At 42.6% G+C, this 16,377-nt stretch overlaps 1 protein-coding gene across 1 annotated transcript; it reads left to right on the plus strand.

The window, feature by feature from the left end:
• Positions 1 to 4,190: 4,190 nt before the first annotated feature.
• Positions 4,191 to 11,344, plus strand: LOC147884336 (uncharacterized). Its single transcript, XM_087399062.1, has 5 exons — positions 4,191 to 4,529; positions 4,622 to 4,689; positions 4,868 to 5,058; positions 5,180 to 5,297; positions 11,119 to 11,344. The coding sequence occupies exons 1-4, from the start codon at positions 4,286 to 4,288 to the stop codon at positions 5,214 to 5,216; spliced, it is 540 nt and encodes a 179-aa protein (XP_087255188.1). The 5' UTR covers positions 4,191 to 4,285; the 3' UTR covers positions 5,217 to 5,297; positions 11,119 to 11,344.
• Positions 11,345 to 16,377: the final 5,033 nt, after the last annotated feature.

A 16,377-nucleotide genomic window follows, 5' to 3' on the forward strand; every position in this document is an offset into this window, starting at 1 on the left:
CTACTACCCCTTCCTCTTTTGTGCTGAGGGATTGAACAATGCTGTCATGACTTCTAAACTTGATGAACTACTTGTAGCTCCTTTGCCAATGACTTCGTGCTCTTTAGCAACCATTTTTAGATTAGTCTACATGATGCTGACAATAGAAGCACACAAAGGATGACAGGATAGTTGGAATGATTATTGTGAAGAAAGTGAAGTGCTGATTTCTAGATGTGCTGCAATATCTGCACATGTAAAGTGTCACTGTCATCACTTCCTTGCATGATTTCTCTATTTAAAGGCCCAATGTACATGATCATTGGATCACCAAAAGTCTGCAACTGGTCCAAATTCGGATCATACTTGTTCCTTAGTCCAATGAATGGCTTCAGTCGAAACCCATTGGCTGCTTTCAATGATATATTACCATGCATATTAGCCATTTGGAATGTGCCTTGGCCTAAATCCTTCACAATTTTGAATGGTCCTCACTTTCAATTTTCTAGGAAACTTCCCCAATTTTGTATTAAACATCAGTACCCAATCTCCTTCCTTGAACAATTTGAATTTGATGTCCTAGGTGTTCTCTAGACTTCAATCTGATAAGGTAATCTACAATGAGATGTTGTCTTCCTAAGGTGTGCACTATTCTATAATTGAATTCTTGTAAGAGGAGGATCCATCTTGCTATTCTTCCAGAGGGTTGTGGCTTGTTGACCAAATAAAGTAATGCCTGGTGGTGGTCAACATGAAAGACTATTGTGACATGAAGTTGGGGGTAATAAACTTCACGCACCTCTTCACTTCCTACTGCTTTTGAACTGAGTGACATAGATACTTATCACTGGGAAAGGGACATTAAAAAGAAGCTTTTATGCCAAGAGACCACACCATACTTTCCTCCCTTAGATGAGAATGAAGATGGTAACATCCCAAGTGATATTGTACTCAAGAATAGGAAGAAGGAAAGGATCAATGGAGGCCATAATCTCAGCAAGTCGGTCTACACCAAAGAGAAGGGAAATACATTGTTGAAAGAAGATCTTGTGGCTCAACATGACATGAAATGATACATACCGCAGAGTTTGAAGGGGTTGATTGGGTCGGATGGGTAGGTTCCGGGGAAACATTACACCTCCTTCATAGAAACCTCTACAGGTAGCTCAAAACACTCTGCAAACTATCATCAGACACAAAGGCCAATAACTTCTAGCAGAAACATGATATAAAATATTCACACACATGTAGTAATGCACCTTGAAATGGGCTTTACTCTAATATAAGTTTCATAAGAAACAGAAAAGCGGTTGAAAAGTTATGGGCATTTTATTAGAAGGGAGTAAAAACTCTCTAAAAAAGAAACAGTCACACACAAAGAGTCATAGATTTTGGTTCTGACATTTAGAAGACATAGCATGATGCTCCTTGAAGAGAGCTTTGCGCTGATATAAGTTTCGTCCAAATCGGACCACCGAGCGAAAAGTTATGATCAAAATATTGACAGCGGGTTAGCCTGTCATGAAAAACACCTACTCCTTCTACTGATGCTGACTTGGGAGAATACTCGCTCCATGCTCAGACTTCAAAGCTGTTGGTGGTGTCTCTCTTTCATCATTAATGTCCTCCTTATATTTCTTTTCTTCTCTTAGATCCTTCCGTCCTGTGAGCAAATCTACCATAGTGGACCTAGTGGTATTTTCAGTGACAAAAGAGAAAGAGAACTCTTGAAGCTCTGACAACCATTTTGCAAATCTCCCCCCAGGATTTGGCTTGCGAACTAGATATGCTAATAAAGACTGAGAGGTAAGGAAGAAAAATGGTTGAGGTAATAAATAGGAGCGAAACTTTCTGACTGAAAACACCAAAGAGAGAGCTTGTTGCTCCCTCTTGGCCAATGGGTTTCCTTCAGGCAAGGCCCTTAACAAGGATAGGGCTTGAAAAATTATCAAGGGTGCAACACCCAATCAATTGATTGCTAGTCAACTATACAGATGGGAAAAGATGGCATTATGCATTTGTGAAGATGAGTTTATTGAGGTGTTAGAAGAAGCCCATTCAGGCATAGCAGGAGGACATTTTGCAGGAGACATCATGACCCTCAAAGTATTATAAGCTGGGTTAAGGTGGCCCATCCTTTTTATAGATATGACTAAATTCGCTAAACGTTGTGAGCCTTGCCAAAGAGCATCCATCCCTCATGAGAAAAGACTATATGCCCCAAGTGGGAAATCTTACAAATGAACCCTTTGGAAACTAGGGTATTGATTTTATAGGACCCATAAGTCCAACAGCTAGAGGGACACAAGCCCGATATATTATCATGATGACTGACTACTTTACCAAAGTGGGGAGAAGCCATGGCAAGTAGTAAAGCTGACGCTAGGGTAACAGCTAAATTCATGTACAAGAACATGATATCATGCTTTGGCCTCACCTTGGAGATAGAAAATGATAAAGGGACTCACTTCATCAATGAAACAATACAAAATCCTTATGGGCAGAAGCCATGGCAAATAGTAAAGCTAACGCTAGGGCAACAGCTAAAGTCATGTACAAGAGCATGATGTCACACTTTGGCCTACCCCTGGAGATAGAAAAATGATCAAGGGACTCACTTCATCAATAAAACTATACAAAATCCTTATAAGTGACTTCTAGATTGTTCATAGAAAATCAACTCCCTATTACCCTAGAGCAAATGGCCAAGCCAAGAGCTCCAATAAGACCCTATGCAACACCATGAAAGAGGCCAGCCGAAATGCTTGGGAGAACAAGCTCACTGCTGCATTATGGGCATATTATACTGCTTATAAGATTGCAACTAATTGCTCCCTATTTAGTCTTGCTTTTGAGGTAGAAGGAGAGATGCAGCAGAGATGCCCATGGCGTTTCTAGTGCCTAGCCTATGAGTGGTAGTTAAAGAAAGACTCCTAAAGCAGCCATTCTCGGAAGGTTAATAAAGCTTGAAAAGCTTGACGAGACTAGGCTAAGCGCCGCATATGGCATGAAGGTTGATAAAGTATGAAGGAAGTGCTAGTTTGATCACAACCTTAAAAATAAAGATCTTAGAAAAAAGAGACCTTGCATTATTATATAGTGTAAGGAACACTAAACGAAAATTGAAGTATTGTGGTATTGGTCCATATCGGGTTGCAGAAAGCACTCCACAAGGCACATGCCAAATTGTGACACTCAATGGAATCAAATTGGATGGGTATATCAATGGTAGTACGCTTAAACACGGTACACTACTATGGTTTCCTAACTCAACAAACCCTCCAAGCCATCCATTGCGAAAAGGAACAGAAGAAGCAGCTTGCGCTCATGAAGAAATGAGCCCAAGAAGAGGTTAAGGCTAAAAATGCCAAGCTTCACCCCAAGCCGGTCATGACCGTTTATAAGGCCACCCTCAAAGCTTATAATACTTTTAATGAGTTAACAATAGAGTTGGCCAAGTTGTGTGTGCAGCTACATGGCTCTAACCCATTGAGCATCACGACACACCTGTTAGTAGATTTGGGGGCTAGTCACAACATCCTCGCTTAGGACGTATGGGAGCAGCTACTAGAGGTACCCCTCAACCTACTACCATTAGATCTGTAAGCAGACAAACGATGCAAGTTATGGGTTATATGACCATTACACTATATGTGAAATCATGCGGTTGATATTATGTTCTTCATCATGCCCACTCGAACCACTGAGGAAGAGGTCCTCTTGGGCAAGGCATGATGATATCTCATAATGCGAATGCCCTATAATCACCCAGGTAGGTCCTCATGCTAAACAGGGAAACCTAAAGGCAACACAATGAGGTTTAGAGGGCTAATCGATGCATAGAGGTTCCACGGTGTAGCCATATGGGAACTTGAATGTTTGGTACCACCCCTATTGATCATCGTCCCTATTTGTCCCCTTTGTTTCCTCTAAAGGTGATCCATGGAGAATGTCGAGACAAACATAAGACCTTGAGATGGAGAATGTTGGATTCGAACTGACATGGAAATTGCTCTCCCAAGTGAACAAAACTATACTCTCGAGAGTGGTTGGAAAAGCCATACACGTGGCCTCGCTCGGGGAATGGATGAAACACCCGTGCCCACGATTCTTGTTTCTTGGAGAAGGTTAGGAGAAATCAAGCACTTGAGAGAGGGATGTTTCCAAGGAACTAGTGCATGCATACATAATAGATGATGATGCTCTCTATATATGAGGGTTTAAGAAACAGACCCTTATTGTGGGTGATTCTCATTTTGCGAGGGTTTAAGGTTTTGATTCAGAGCAGAGCTCAGAATCGGCAGCTATGGCGACCACTGCAGCAGCTCGCTACGTCGGCAGCCATGGCCTCCTCTCCAGGCTCCTCTCCCCTTCCTTAAAGCTCCACCCTCTTCCCTCCTCGCTAGCCATCCATCCTCCACCTTTTTCTCGCTTCTTCGCCAGCCCTTCTGTGGCCTCTAACGACGAGAAGCCTGATATCCCCGGACGAATGCCTGCCGTCCCAGAAAAGCGCCCCAAGCCTACCACTGCAGTCGCTGTAGTGGAGCAATGTTAGTCGATTCTGCTGCGCCTTTCCTGCAATCTCCGTCGGTGTCCCTTACATCACGAACATTGAACTGTGTACCCTTGCTTGTTTTTGCAGATACGGAGAAGCTATGGAGGGATTTTTTCACCAACCCAACGAATTGGTTTGACAATAGGTGGAGGAAGGTGAGTGGCTACTTCTTTAAGGAGTAAGAGAATGCTTCGTCAGTGCGATCGCTCATCATAACGGTCATGTTGGTATAACGGACAGCGTTGAGCGACATCATATCGTCAACGAAATCATGTCATGGGTTGAGAATGACCGGTCCTTAAATAAGCTGTGTCTTAACGTTTTGTTTTCCAGATAGCCCCGAAGTATGCGGACTTCAAGCACAGGTTTACGAAAGAGGGACTGTGGATCAATACGAAGTGGAACCCGCCCTGGGTAAGAGTTGAGCTGTCACTTATGACACATTTTAAGCCTCTGCCATTAGACAAGCCCCCGGTGGCGGACAAAAAGGCGGAAGGCGAGGTCTCAGAGAAGGAACTTACCAGGTCCTGAAAATGTTTTTGGGTTCCTTTACATTGATTAGCTCATTTTTTTTCCTGGTATGCCAAAGGCATCCTATTTCCCATTTTCTTGTCATTAAGACGCTCCATTTCATTGAGAATGCAGAGTATCAGGTGGAAAGGTGGCAGGTCAAGGCCAGTGATGGAGGGATCGGCTCCAGGGTGACATCGGGTGAAGATGTTTTCGATGGGCATTTATTCTTCTGCCATTCCAGGCATTGTTGGTATTTTCCAAACGTGGGAACGAATATATATCTGTTAACTGCTATGTGAATGTGTCTTCTGCTCACGCTTCTGTGGTTCTTTGTGCCTGAAGGTGAGCTGAGAGGACTGTTTGGTATGCAATACTTATATTTAGTTACGCAAATGGGTTCTATAGAGTTTATTATTTGTTATTTAACCGCGCTCTTTCTTGTCTCTAGACGAAGTTGCAACAGATCATGACACCCCATTCCTTTCCACACTAGCATCAAATGGCAAAGTCATACAAACGTTTAAATCGGCCTTTGTTTTGGCCTTTCATACTTGTAACACCATACAAAAATCCCTAGTGTCCCCACCAAGGGGACTCACAGGCAGGTGCTCCCATACACTTCAACCAACAGGGGGCCTGTAGAATGGAGGCCTGCCACATGGCCATGGTGTGTGCTGCAACTGGCTGCAGCCACAACCACCCCAGGGAAAGTTCCCTGAATTTGATGTATATTTCTAGTGAGTCTTCCCAGCGATGTCAAACTGCGCAGTTTGTGTCCCCATTTAGAACCAAAACTAGACAAATTTAAGAAAACTAGTCTCTAACTAGCACCTTTAAATGGGTTTAATGATGAGGAAACCATGTCAGAACAGACGTATTGAACAATCAAATACTGTTCTAAGTCTGTTTATTTTCTGATAAATTACAGGGGCAGAAAACCTTCTTCCATGTATTTGTTGAACACATGGCATAAATCTCCAAGAAATATGTCACATTATACATAGCACAGCCTGCCACATCAGCAAACTGCATGGACTGACACATCAGCAAATTGCAAATTGACTTGTGCATGGACTACCACATCAGTAAACTGACACATGGCACTCGTGTCACATGAACGGCTGCAACAAGTGGCATGAATACACATGGCAGCCATATGCCATGGCAGTGTACATGTGGCAGCCATATGACATGGAATGGTACAAGGGGCAAGATGCCACAAACGCTCTTGGATCTAGACCTGTGGCTGCGCCTCCCCTCCCCCTTTTACAAGTGGCAGGGCTACTCATGGCACATGGCATCCACATGCCATGTGATGGACAAAGTGTCCATCTAGCCCACCAAATTTCAGCAAGAAACCCCCATGGCCCACAAAAACCGAGTCCACTTTCTATGGAGGGACTTGCTACTGTACAGCCTCTACATTCGTCCTTAGGAAGATCTCATATATCTACATGAAAATGCACAATCTCATCCTCTAGACTTTAGAACAACAAAAATCTGAATTTGTACGATTGGATATATTCTAGTCTTACAAAGGTATACAATCTCGTCCTCTAAAAACGCAAGAAATAGTGCAGCAGCTTCAATGTCATGACATTCACTCACAAGGTTGAAAACCATGAACTCTATCATGCATGCAAGGGCTAGCTACTATGCACAATCTAGTTGAAAATGCACAATTCTCATCCTCTAAAAACACAACAAACAGTGCAGCAGCTTCAATCTCATGACATTCACTTCGAAGGTTGAAAACCCTAAACTCATAAACTCTATCATGCATGCAAGGGCTAGCTACTATTACATCCCCATCGACATCATCAAAACCCAAACAATGAGTGTAGGATATAGTATAAACACACTCTCTCTCTCTCTCTCTCTCACACACACACACACACACGCACGCATGCACTACCACACCATATTTTACAACAACCCACTTCAAATTGCTATTCTTGTTCACAGTCGATTTGGTTCCTTGTGACCATCAATTGCTCTGTAATTTGCAATAAGGTTACGTTTATGCGATGTGGTCCCACGGGCTAGTAATCTACAACTAGCAGACTAGCCACACTCAAATACAAATGATGTGGTGTTATTTGCTGGTAACCTACAACTAGCAGAGTAGCCACATTCAAACACAATTGACAATTTAAAATGCCTACTCTTCTCTTGGCTGAAAAAGTAAATTGTGAAGCATATCTGAGGTCATATTCTAAGGGTCAAGCATACAGCTTTGGTAAGCATCAGATGCTGTTGCTGTCTTTCCATATCAGCATTTCAGCAGCATTCTTTGCTTTTCTATGAAGTTTTCCACAAGTCCTCAATTTTATCCAAGCATTTCACATACACATTCTATATGAAAGTTATGAAGGAAATTATAGCTTGAAAGGCTTTTGAATTGCCTCCATAATTTAAAAAAAAAAAACCAACTTGCAGATTAAATTAAAGCTTGCAAATCAATCTCAATTATTGGGAAATTTGCCCCAATAACATCTCCAACAAACTCTATAGGCTAGGGTTCATAATTGACCTTAGTCATAGGCCTATTGTCATCCTCAGGTAAGATAAATTTCAAGATAAATACATACCAAAGATCAATATGAACCATAATGGGAGAGTAACTGTTTGTTAGATCTCATCTACATCCTTTGGGGTGTAATATGCATGACATGATCAAAAGGGGAATTAGAGGCCGATCTCAATGCTTAACACCCCTTGTGTGTAGCCAAGGCGATATTTCTAAGAACGAGACTTGGTCACTAGGCTAGTAGGAAGGAAGCATCATTGCTTCGTTCAAGGCAAGGATGTATTGAGAGCTTAGTTTGGCGCTTATTGAATGCAGGTTACGAGACTTGTAATAATAGTGACAAGGCCTACGATGTTCTGAATGTGCTTGGCCATTTGGGGTTTGGAGCAATTGTAATGCGTTTACAAATGTTCTTTTGTAGTATGCTTGAATGAAGGTGTCATGGGGTACTTTGAGTTAAAACAGGTTAAGACGCAGGGGTTCTCCTTGACCCTCTGTTTTTTGGTCTAATTATAGAATGTGCATAAGAAAGCATTGGATGATGGGAAAGATGGCTGGACTAGCATCGCCCTTGGGAAAGAGGGTGAATGTGTAGATGATTGGAGACATCATTAGATTGCTTTGATTGTTTATTTCTTGAGTGGGGCGTTTGGTAAAAGGAATTGGGCACAAGTTAGGAATATTCTTGTGGGTGAGGCAGTCCAAAGGAAGGTGCAATTGGCACACTGCTATTGGAGCTGCAGGTACTTTTGTGGAAGCTATCCGTGCCGTTCGGTATCCTGGGTACATCTATGCTGCCTTGGGCTGCTTCCACCTGCTGCAAATGTGCAACTGCTGGCTTCTTGGGGCTGCAGTGAGTTGGTGATGGAGGAGTGAGGCCTGAAACCTTATTTACGCTCCAACCCCTAGCTGTAGTAGGCCTCATTGCACGCTGTTCACTGCCAGGCTGTTATTCCCGTCCTTATCCTGCCTTGCTGCCATCCGGCTGCAGATCTGCCATGTGGCAACCCATGGCAACTGGCCAAGCATGGTTGTCTGCTGCCACGACCACCCTGTTTCTGGGACTTGCTGAAACCTTGCCGCTCTGTACACCTTCACGTGGGCTGTCTTGATTTGCTGCATGTCCATGCCATCAGATCATGGCTGTTTGCTGCCATGTTTTGGCTGCTTGAGAGCTGGTGTATGCTGTCCTCAAAGATTCCACTTTGGCTGCCCAAATGAAGTTGCTTTGAACCTGTCTCCCAGCTCAGGTTTAGCCCTGTCTCAGTTTGTCCATACATATGATATTTACAAGGATTTGGGGTTACTTGCCATAATGTTGACCTTTGTTTGGAAATTAGATCTGATCGGAGACACATTACCAGCCAATCCTACACTTGCAACAGTAATTTAGCAACTGAGAGGTGGTGACCATGGTTGAAAGCTCTCCTACGTCAATGGGCATTTGATGGGTGGGTGAAAGATAAAGAGAGAACAGGTGGACCAGCAGGAGCAGGAGCTGGTCTTTGAGCAACATTCTTGCCGTTGACCTTTCCATATGTACGTTGCAATCACATGCTACCTAAGCTTGCTTTGTCGCAGTGGTCATGGTCTGCATTTGTATGATAGGGTGCATTCTGTGTTGTCTGCAGCGGCAACTTACACTTGCGGGCATTGTTTTTGGCTAGTTGACTGCCTACATTGGGGTCAGCCTGTTCTCTCTAGTGGCCCTTGCATGTCACTGCTCGAGGTCTTACTTGACCTCTGTCCTATTTAAGAGGAGATTTGCCCTTTTGGTACACTCTTATCTGGTAGACTCCTGATTTGTAGGTCTTAGTAACTGCGACCTTTCTACGCTCAGATGCTGTTATCTGATTGGTCTCAAGTTGACACAGTTGCTGGCAAGTGGCCAGGCATCCTTCAAGGGCCTTTTTTTAAAAACTAGAGGCTGCTGGCGGTTTCTTCATGTTACTCTAAGAGCAGCCTTCTCTAGTGATTGCCACCTTGAGTACTATCAGGTGCTTGACAGCTGTGAGCAATGGCTCGGTTTGCTTTGTGTGAGCTGGCTGCTCATTTGCACATCTCTGACTGAGCTGTCTCCCACTACTGCTTGCTGGTCTCTTTTGGTGATCATTGTTGTTGGACAGTATGCCCATGGTAGCAAGCAGAGCGACACCACCTTATTGTCCTGCATCTATTGGTGCAGATCAGGGGCTGTTCTTGGTTCCCAGCTGAGAGTACAGTTCTTACTGTGCTGTTGTGGCTGCTACCAGGCCACCTTATTAGTGACCTTCCAACGTGATCTAGAGCTATGCAGCTGCATTCAGAGCAGATATGCTCCATGGACAGTTATGAATTGCTGTTCAAGGCTAGCCCATGGTTGGTTCAGTGCGTGTACCTTATGGTAAGGTGCCGTTCGAACTGTTTGAAGCGCTTCAAATCATGAGGTGTGCTCCCTTCTCACCTGGACAACACCGTCAATGACTCACCACGCACAACTCCTTTGCAGAGGCCTTGGCATTCATGCTGCTCTCGGCTCTGGTAGGGCTCTGGAGTCTGGGCTCTCTCACAACTGTCAGGCCCTTGCGTCTTTCAGCCCTTAGTCAGCCTTCTCTCAGTTCTCACCCCCAGCCATCTCTCAGCTCTTCTCATCCCTGAATCCTTCTCATCCTCTCTCATCCCCTCCCCTTCATTCTCAGCCTCTCTCAGCTCTCTCTCAGCCCTGGCCGCCCCTTCATTCTCAGCCCTCTCCACATCCCTCTCTCAGCCCTCTCTCAGCCCTGGCCGCCCCTTCATTCTCAGCCCTCCCCACATCCCTCTCTGTCCCCTCTCACCCTCTTTGCTTCTCAGCTCTCCTCCTTTCTCGGAGTCAGCCCTCCTCCTTAGCCCTCTATGCTCTAACATTCCCTCTGCTCCTGCCCTCTTTCAAGACTCAGCCCCCTTTCATTCTCAGTCTCCCTTTCGAGTCAGCCCCCCATCATCCCCTTTCTCAGCCCTCATCCTTTTCCTCTCCCAGCTCTCTCTCAGCCCTGGCTGCTCCTTCATTCTCAGCCCTCCCCACATCCGTCTCTGTCCCCTCTCACCCTCTTTGCCTCTCAGCCCTCCTTTCTCAGAACTTCTTAGCCCTCTATGCTCTAACATTCCCTTTGCTCCTGCCCTCTTTCAAGACTCAGCCCCCTTTCATTCTCAGCCTCCCTTTCGAGTCAGCCACCCTTCATCCCCTTTCTCAGCCCCCTCATCCTTTTCTACATGGCATGCATGTGATTAGTTTTCCTCCCCTTCCCCCCTTTCTTCAACTTTAAAAAACATATTTTTTAAGGTGCTTGCACCATAAAATTTCAAAAATAAATTTCTTCCAAAGCTCGCATCTAATGCACTTCGAACGCACCTAAAGACTTGACAACCATGGGCTAGCCTACAACCTTTGGAAGCCGTTTGAGGCTACCCGTACAACGTTTGGAAGGATAACTTCTTGTAGGTTTTCAGAGCACCATGTGGAAGTGTTGTAACTCTTGCAGGTTTCTATCCAACCCATAATCCTGTAATTTTCTGCTTATTGCAGGTGAGCTCCTCCACTTGGACTCTTCATGGTTGATGACTATAAATTTCAGCTCATTCATGTTTAAAGAAAGAGATGTGAAGGCACTTTGGGTTCATAACTTTTGGGACGAGAATGATGGACCTTATGAAGGAAAACTTCAATAGAAATATGGTATGAAGATTTTGATAGGAAATATATTATAAAGACTTTGTTAAAAATCGATGCTTGATAAGGATATGTTTGCATGTGGGAGCATATGCGTGTCTAATAGTCTTAACTCGTTGATGGCCCTATGCGTGTTGGGGAAGTGTAAACGCATTTGTGATTTTATCATTGGGCTAAGGTTTTAAGAATTTGTGAACCATAGATATGTTGAGATCATGTGTGCAACTCTTCGAACTTGCAGCCATTTGGGACTCTTTCCTTGTGGGTGGATGTGCATGTGTTCTACTCTAGGAACATGTTATGATGTTTAGAGAGCAAGAAATGAATTAATCCATTTATGCAAACGACGTCATTCAATAATAGTCTAGTTGCAAATGATGTCATTCAATAATAGTCTAGTGAGCAAAGCTTACATTTACGTTTTCTATGTCAAGGATTAGGAGTTTTTGGCTAAGTAACTTCTTGTCAATAGGGGACCAATTGGGCCTTGTATCGTGTGTCTTAATGCTATCCTATTTTTAAGACTTTTTGTTTGTAGATGTTGTGAATGTGCATTCTCCTCTATTTTGTTGCGAGAATATGAATCAATGGTGGATAGCAAGAAATGAATTAATTAGGTGAATTAGATTTTGTAGTCACTCCAGGATTAAGGCGAAGGACAAGGACGTTACCAACAAGTGTGTCAATGTCAAGGGGATTCTTAAGAAAAGAATTGCAAGCTTTGCCAGAAGATTTCATGGCATGATGATGGAAGCATAGCACCTTTGCAAAAGGCGGTGCATATGCAAAATAAAAAGCAGATCACATGATGCATTAAAGCATGGATTTAAGTGTCAATTGGGAAGTTACCTTTCAAAGCTCTTCAAATGACATCTGTGGACCAACTAGCAATTATTTTTAAACTTTGTAATAAGACTTTATAAAAAACTTGCTAATTTAGGTTTAGCATTATTTCACATTTGTGCATGTCCGTCTTTGTTGTGATAAGAGCATCAAGGAGGTTGATTGGTTTCTTCTTTTTTCCATATACTTGCTCCTCAATTCACTCGAACTATATGTCAAAGCTAAAAAAGGGACATTTGTGGAGCTTCAAGTGTGAAGGATACTAGTTGGTTTTTAAACTTGGAATGGATACGTTTGCAAAGGAGGTATGTTTGCATCACCACAACACGTGTATTGGGTGATTGTTAGTTTCCTGCACTCAGTTGTTTGTAGCAAGTAAAAAGGCAGCAACGAACATGAATGGGAAATGGAGACCACGAGTGGAAATTGCAGTAGATGTAGACCTTAGGTTTGAAAAACATACGACTTCAACGTTTCGCTCAAGTTTCTTGAATTGGAACAAGTGTCCATAAAACATGGCATGGTTTGTGTTATATAGACTGTTTATGTCTTAGTCTCATGTGACCGATTGCGATGAAAATGTTTCCATTATAATTTCAGATTTAAAAAGCCTTTGGCTTACAGTTGCTTCAATGTATGGCAAAGATTTGTTAATGAGTGATGGATAATAAAAGGTGTGAATATGAGTGAATAATATGATTTGGAGATTTGTGATTTATGTAGTAGGTAATGAGCACCGTTTAGACACACCATAGTGAAAACTTTGACTTTTATGCTTTAAAGAGAGATTAAAAATTGGTAAATTTCAAAGTTCGGGGCTATGATGCTTATGACCTTGAAGACTTCGTTAATGCACATAACTTAGTAGTATGGCAAGGATTATTTATTTGCATGCCCCTTGAGTGGGTGGCACATGAAAGAAGCTAATTTTAAATGCAAAGGAAATTTCTATGTTGTATTTGTGTACTTGTAATTTTTGTAGTCGGTGATGGAATATTAGCTTATTGATAACTTTGACTTTTATGCTTAAGAAACTTGGAAATTTTCTAAATTTGGGGTGTGGGTGTGATGCTTATGAGGTTGAAGGCTTCACAAATGCACATAACCTAGTAGTAAGGCAAGGATTATTCTCATGCTCCTTGTTTTGCGAGACCTTGTTGATGGCACATAGTAGAGGCCCACATTGAATACAAAAGAAATTGGGAAATTTGGCGTGAGGTATGGACTACAATCATCACTATCATCATCCTTCTGTATGAGCAATGTTATTGGATGAATGAAAGAGGTGGATGCTAGTGCAACTTGGAATATCTTGGAAGGCCTATATGATGCAGAGAATACATATTCTAGCATTGAGAAGTATACTCTTTAATGCCATTTGATCTATTATTTTGAAGTTTGATGAGCATGATTCCAGAGCTGTCATCCCCCCCCCCCCCCAAAGAATGCATATAAAAATGCCATGCTAGAAGAACAATTTGCATTAAATTTCAAAAATTAATATAAGGTGCATAGATACATGCTAAACTAGACCTTACACAACTTAACTAGCTAACTTAATGCAATGATGGAAAGGGAGCGTTGAGAGGGGCGAATGGAAGGCACGGTCGAGAGATGCAATGAGAAGGTGATAGGAAAGAGAAGGAAGAAGAGCGGGGTGAGGGGAAGAGAAGCGGGCAGAGGGTGGACGTGTGAAGAAGGGGAGGGTGATGGAGAGGACTGAGGTGAGAAGAAGAGGGGAGGAGAGGGAGGGGGAGGAGGGGGGGTAATGTTACAAGGGAAAGTAAGCATTGAGAGGGACGGGGGGGGATGACGGGAAGAGTTGGTTGAGAGAGGTGATGAGAAGTGACAGAGAAGGGAGGGTTGAGACTAGGAGAAGAAGGGGGAGAAGAGACACGAGGAGGGGGGTGAAGGGAGAGGTGAGGAGACGATTGAGTCGAGAAGAAGGGGAGGGTGATGGAGAGGGTTGAGGTGAGAAGAAGAGGCGAGGAGGAGGATTGGAGAGGCGAGGAGGAGGTTGTGAGGGGAACGGCAAGGGAAGGGAGAGGCAAGGAGAGGGTTGAGCAAAAGAGGTACAAGATGATGTGGAGGGAAGATGAGGTGGTAGGGGAGAAGGGGGATGAATAGTATGGGGTTGAGAGACTAGGGAAGGCAGGAGTTTTAAAAGGGGAGGTGACATTGGGGGGGGGGGGAGGCAAGAAGCAACACCTAGGGCAAGAGGCAAGAGAGGGGGTGGGAGGTGGGCAAGAGAGGGGAGGAGGGCAGGGGGGCTATGCGGGGGGGGGGGGGACACTTATGCCATTGACTTAGGTTAACTTTTTATTTTTTGGGGCTTTTGACTTGCTTAAAACACAAAATTTATTCAAGGGGGGACTAATTAATTGAATTTTGAATAATTATTAAGGGCACAAAAGACTTGATTGGATAGTTGCAAGATGACAAGCAGTTCTTGTCATTCACAGTGTTGACACTCCATTCCTTTGCTTCTTTTTGTATTATTTTCAAAATCTTTCGAGGCATTTGCATTCTTGCACCATACATGTCTTTTTCATTCATATGTCTCTTCCTCACCATCTGTCCTTCTAATGACTTTTAGGTCAACAATCACTTCCATACCCTTATGTCTTTCCATGGCATTTGCACTAGCTTCTTCTGTGGCTCTTGTACTCCAATCTAATGCGTCACATCTTGCATCAAGCCCCACTTTAGTAGAGAGCGGTCTTGGAGGTGGCTATGTATTTGCAATGGTTGCCCTTAGTTTGACAGAGAGAGGATGACTTCTGGAGTTGTAGCGTCCATGTGAAGAAGGAGAATTTTGAGTGTGTTTAATGGGTAAGAATTTCGGAAAGGAGATGGGTGATATTTTCTACCTTAGTAGAACAAAGAAATTGGGCACATTGTATATGTTAAGGTGTAATCTTTCTAATAATTATTGGCCTCTCACTCTTTGGCTACTAGTTTGGCCCTCTACTTTTGTATTTGTCTTTGGAGTTGAATTGATACTAATACATTTTCACTTTCTTATAGCCCACACAAATCCCATGCTTTGTTCTTTATAATGGCCATGAAATCTTGGTGTTGCATGCTCTCGATAGCTTCTCTAAAAGAAACATGCCTTTAATCCCTTGATTGGGTAGTTGATGCAAGATGACAACAAGAAGTTCTTGTCACTCACAAGTTGACACCATCCATGTCGATTACTTTGCTTCTTTTTGTTTTATTTTCGACATCTTTTGAGTCATTTGTCATTCTTGCACTGTACATGTCTTTTTTATTACTTTTTGTCTCATCCTCACCATCTGTACTTCTAATGACTTTTAGGCCACCATACCTTATGCCTTTCCCATGGCTTTACACTAGCTTCCTCTATGGTTCTTGTACTCTAATCTAATGCATCATGTCTTGCATCAAGGCCCACTTCAGAGCAGTATTGGAGGTGGCTATGTATTTGCAATGGTCGCCCAGTTTGACAGAGAGAGGATGACTTGTAGAGTTCTGAATTCCATGTGAAGAAAGAGAATTTTGGCTTTGTTTAATGGGTAGAAACTTTGGAAAGGAAATGTTCCATACCCTAGTAGAACAAAGAATGTGGGCACATTGTACTTTGTTATATATATTAAGGTGTAAATGTTTCTAATAGTCATTGGCCTCTCACCCTTTGGCTACTAGTTGGCCCTTTACTTTTGAATTTCTCTTTTGGAGTCAAACTTGATTGTAGCTAATGGAATCCAAAGGTAGTTCACATGTATAGATACTCCTCAACAAAACCTTAAGGGAGTCTCATATGTAAACCCTATATATCACATGCTTTCATGGACTATTTTTGAAATCCCTTATTTATAAGTATTGTATGATTAAGAGACAACCATTTCATGTGCAAATCTATAACTTTTTTTCAGAAAGTTTTTCATGCTACCCCTCTATAAATATATTTCTATTAAAAACATGGTTTGAAAATATCCTTCTGTTGAATGCATGTGATAGAATTACTTTAACTACATGACCCCTCAAGTACAAAATGCAATAGCTAAAAGGAATAATAAATTGAAAGGAAGAATTTATAGATAATGCTAGAGCAATGCTCAGTGAGAAGCATCTTCCAAATTAGTATTGAACAAAAGCAATCCACAACGTCGACAACTTATTTACATAAATCTTTTGATTGAAACAATTCAGATATACATGATGACCAGTATAGAAAACTAATGTGAATTTAGATAAATGCATCATGGATGTCTTTAGTGATGAGAGGAAATCATATAGGTATGATTC

This window comes from Dipteris shenzhenensis, chromosome 27 (assembly GCF_047967505.1).
Source record: "Dipteris shenzhenensis isolate YYH24624 ecotype China chromosome 27, Dip_SZ_1.0, whole genome shotgun sequence".
NCBI lineage: Eukaryota > Viridiplantae > Streptophyta > Polypodiopsida > Gleicheniales > Dipteridaceae > Dipteris > Dipteris shenzhenensis.